The sequence below is a fragment of the Cariama cristata genome, unplaced genomic scaffold (genome assembly GCF_000690535.1).
Source record: "Cariama cristata isolate BGI_N322 unplaced genomic scaffold, ASM69053v1 scaffold35148, whole genome shotgun sequence".
Lineage (NCBI taxonomy): Eukaryota > Metazoa > Chordata > Aves > Cariamiformes > Cariamidae > Cariama > Cariama cristata.
The window spans coordinates 2,531-6,380 of record NW_009632273.1 but is presented as its reverse complement, the minus strand read 5'-3'; the positions used below and the strand labels follow the sequence as shown (position 1 = coordinate 6,380).

General features: G+C 38.5%; 1 protein-coding gene across 1 annotated transcript; it reads right to left on the bottom strand.

Annotated features, from left to right (window-relative positions):
* Positions 1–736: 736 nt before the first annotated feature.
* Positions 737–3,574, bottom strand: GABARAPL2 (GABA(A) receptor-associated protein-like 2; the record flags this gene model as incomplete). The annotated part of the gene is made up of 2 exons (XM_009706292.1): positions 737–1,319; positions 3,402–3,574. Coding segments are annotated over 2 exons (264 nt in total), but the record flags the coding sequence as incomplete, so codon positions are not given.
* Between the last annotated feature and the right edge of the window lie 276 nt (positions 3,575–3,850).

Below are 3,850 nucleotides of genomic sequence, written 5' to 3'. Positions count from 1 at the left end.
TATTGATACCAGGGGTTGCCCCAACCCATATGCAGGAGCTTGCACTTGGCTTTGTTGAACTTCATGAGGTTTGCACTGACCCACTTCTTGAGCTTGTTCAGGTCCTTCTGAATGGCATTCCATCCCTCAGGCATGTCAGCTGCACTGCTCAGCTGCATAGTAAAGCTGTTCTTTCCTATACTTGTTCTGTAATGTCCTTACAATAGCTACAGAACTTTTACTTGGGAAGGACATGTATATAACTACCTGTAACACAACTACTGCTGCCTTTTTTTTTTTTTTTTTTTAAGACCTGCTCATGCAACTGTTTTAATCTGAACTCCTTAACAATTATTTCTCTCTCTGCAAGAACCCATGTATAAATTACACCTTCCAGTTCTCCAGCTCTCTGGTCTCTTAGTGGTATCATTCCTTCTCCTAGGTGCCCTTTCCTTACATGCTATGCTTTTGTCCCCTAGGTCCTGCTTTCCAAAGCCCATGGTATTTCCTCCTCCATTGACAGCCTGTGGGCAGGCACAGCTCTTTTCCTGATGAGATCCAGCAGCTCTGAAGCTATTAGTTTTGGAATCTACAGATAGCTCCTTGTTTCTTCCTTGTATCGTCATCCACATACTAAAGGTTGAGAAGCTTACAGTGTCTAGTAAATAACGTAAGCAGCTGTATAGTGTCTAGTAAAGGTGACGTATAATTTTATGGATAAAATTAAGGTAAAGAAATGACAGCACTGCCTGTTTGTGACAGAAGTTTTTATTGTACTTGTTTGTTAATTGAGAAAGAGGAACGTTATTATCTCAATTCAACATGATCAGCATCTTGCTCCTGCTTAGGATAAGTTAGCAAATCCAGTGTTCCCAATACTAATTTAATGGTTTTATTTTTCTTAAACTAACACCTCAAAACAGAATAAATGCATATTCTTCTTTCATGTTTTAGTAGCCCAACTACTTTGCCTTATTATTTAATCAATGTCATCAAATGTATCCCCCAAAGGAGTGAGGCTCTGGGAATTCATAGCCATGAGAAAGAAAAAAAAAAAAGCACAAAAACAACAAAACTTTTTTTTATATAATTTAACAGTCTAATAAAACAAGACCTATCAATATATTAAGAAATAAATCCAGTTACAAATGCATCTATATAGAAGGAACTTCTGTGGATGTCAGAACAGAAAATGATCAGCTATTTACAAGGTACACAGCAGGATGGTATAGTAGCCAAGACCCACCATTCAGAAACCAAATGTGTTCTCTCCACTGTAGGCAACATACAAGAATCCATCCTCATCCTTTTCCTTCTCATAAAGTTGTCCCATAGTTAAGCTTGAGGGGGGGGGAAAAGAGAAACGATTTGCTTGGATCATGACAGTTGCAAATGGTAATAGTTAGAACCTCATGTAAACAAGGATTAATAAAAGCTAAAACTTGTAAGTCTGTGTATAAATTAAAATGCAAAAATGAAGATACATGAAAAGCAATTGACTCCTGAGTTAGCAAAATGATCCTGGGCTCTCTGCAGAGCATCTAGGTTTTTGTTACTTCTTCACTAATGCATTTGTCAGAATTCTTCCCTGTTTTATTGGAAATTAGTCACTGAATGTATTTCAGGTTCTGAATCATCCATTATTGATGCCACAACTAATACCAGGATCAATAGCCTGATAGCACCTTCCTTGAATGGAGCTGCATTAATGTATTTGTTCTTGTGTGAGCAACCTCATTTCTCCTTCCACCTGATGTAGTTGTAAATGTTCAGCTGGTCGCAAGTCTATCAAACTCGTGCTTTTTGGACTGTTTCTTTGAGGTCAAGGTTGTTTTGGGGAGTACAAGCTTTGTTTTCTATATTGTTAAAAAGTGATGACTTAAAATAGTGCTAGTACCAAAATGCATGGGCAATAAATTACAAGTTAGCCAGAAACTAGTGCCTTTTCAGTGGGTAAGGTTTTGAATGTTTGATCAAATAAAAATTTTCTTAAACTGAAAAGACACGTGCCCCTTCACAGTCTAAGCAGTTGTGTTATTTAGGGCAATGTCTGTATTTTGAAAACAAAAAGAAACCCGAGCAATTACTCGGCCAGTACAACTGCTCCAACCATCTATCTACAGATGAAACAGGCAGTTGCCATCAGTCAGTTGCACAAATGACATCTCCTCAGCAAACCTTTCTCTGATTTCCCGAGACTGAGGAAGGGCTAGGGAACTGAAAGATGCAGACTGAATGTGAGTGACAGGGAGAACGATCATGGCTTTTTACCCAGTAGAGGAGCTGGGAAGAGTTGCAGGCAGTACTTAAAATGGAAGGGAATTGGTGAGTAGTAGATAAACTTATGGGTGAGGACAGAGGATGTCAAGAGCTACTGGTCTATGTAATAAACTCAGCCTATGAGAGGAGCAGAGCCATTAACAGATTAGATTTTTGTTTATCTGTTAACAAGTTACCATTTTTGCATTAATATTGAAGGTTCAAGGCCCTATTTTTCCAGCAGAGGTGTGACATCTCACCGCGAACATGTGAGATGAGACAATGTGCCCTCTTTTTCTTTCCTGTTCCTAGCGGTTCTACAGCACTGTTAAGAAGATGATATACAGGCATTCCTAATACTCTTAGGAGAAAGCAAGCAGAAAAAGATGGTCCTAACAGGTCCCTATTGTGTATCACAAAGTAAATAAAAATATTCCTAACTGCGTCTGGACAGTTTACCTGGAGGGACTGTTACTGTTACACAGGTAAGGATTAATAAGAATAATACCATATCTAAGCCATGTAACGTCATGACATACTATTTCCTCAAACACTATTAAAGTATCTTGCATAGAAAGCAGTTGTCACAGCTGCTTCTGCTATACATTATTCTATATGTAGCAGACAACAATGACACTTATTCCTATATAAAAACAATGTGAAAAACCTTTCTATAGTCATTTTGTGTTTATAGAAGAAAATAAGTAATTTCTAAAACAAGTAACAGCAACTAGTCTGTAACATCCCAATTGTTTGTGAACTGACAGGTTAATGTTTTTTCAGAATAATTTACGGCATTTGCTTTTGAGTATTTAACATGCAACTTTTTTGTTACATCAAGGATGATTATTTTTTTGGCATTGATGACGTAAATGTTCTTGCACTTGACCAAGAATATCATAGTAACTCCAGAGCTCACCCTCTTGCCATGGAAGTAATCGTAATATATTTTTCAGTCACCTTTCCTTTCAGCCTAGCTCAAGAAATAAGATTTTTATTGAACTGATGGGGGAAAAAAAACCCCAAACTATCACAGTAAGATTAAGATGTAACCAAACACCTCCTAAAATCACCAAATAAGCCTCAAAGAGGGGAGTTACTGGCCCTCTGATATGCACAGGCTTGCTGAAATTGTTTTGAATACCAAGTGAATAGCCTCTCACCTGGATTGTGGGACAGTCTTGTCTACAAAGAGGAATATTGCTTTCTCAGATGGCAGTTGAATCCTCTTCCTGATGATCCACATGAACTGGGCCACAGTGATGTCAGACGGAACTAAGTACTTCCTCTTGTCAATATCAACAATCTGAGATCCTGAGACCTTCTCCACTATGACCTGTAAAGCGCAGATGTGAAGGTCAGCCTTTTCAGAATTGCTATGAACAGACAGCTTCAGTAAGTCACTTGCTGGTACAGGCTTATAACAGTGAGCAGAGGGGAAGAACAGAAAGGTTTCTTGACTGCAACCAAATGACAGGTAGGACTGGCTCAGCACTGTAAAACTTGCTTTTACAACTGCGCCTGAAACCTATGTTCATACACATAATGGCTCAAAACTTCCTATGCCCAAAGTTGACAGTCATGGGGTAAACAGATGCTAGGTGCCTAAAAG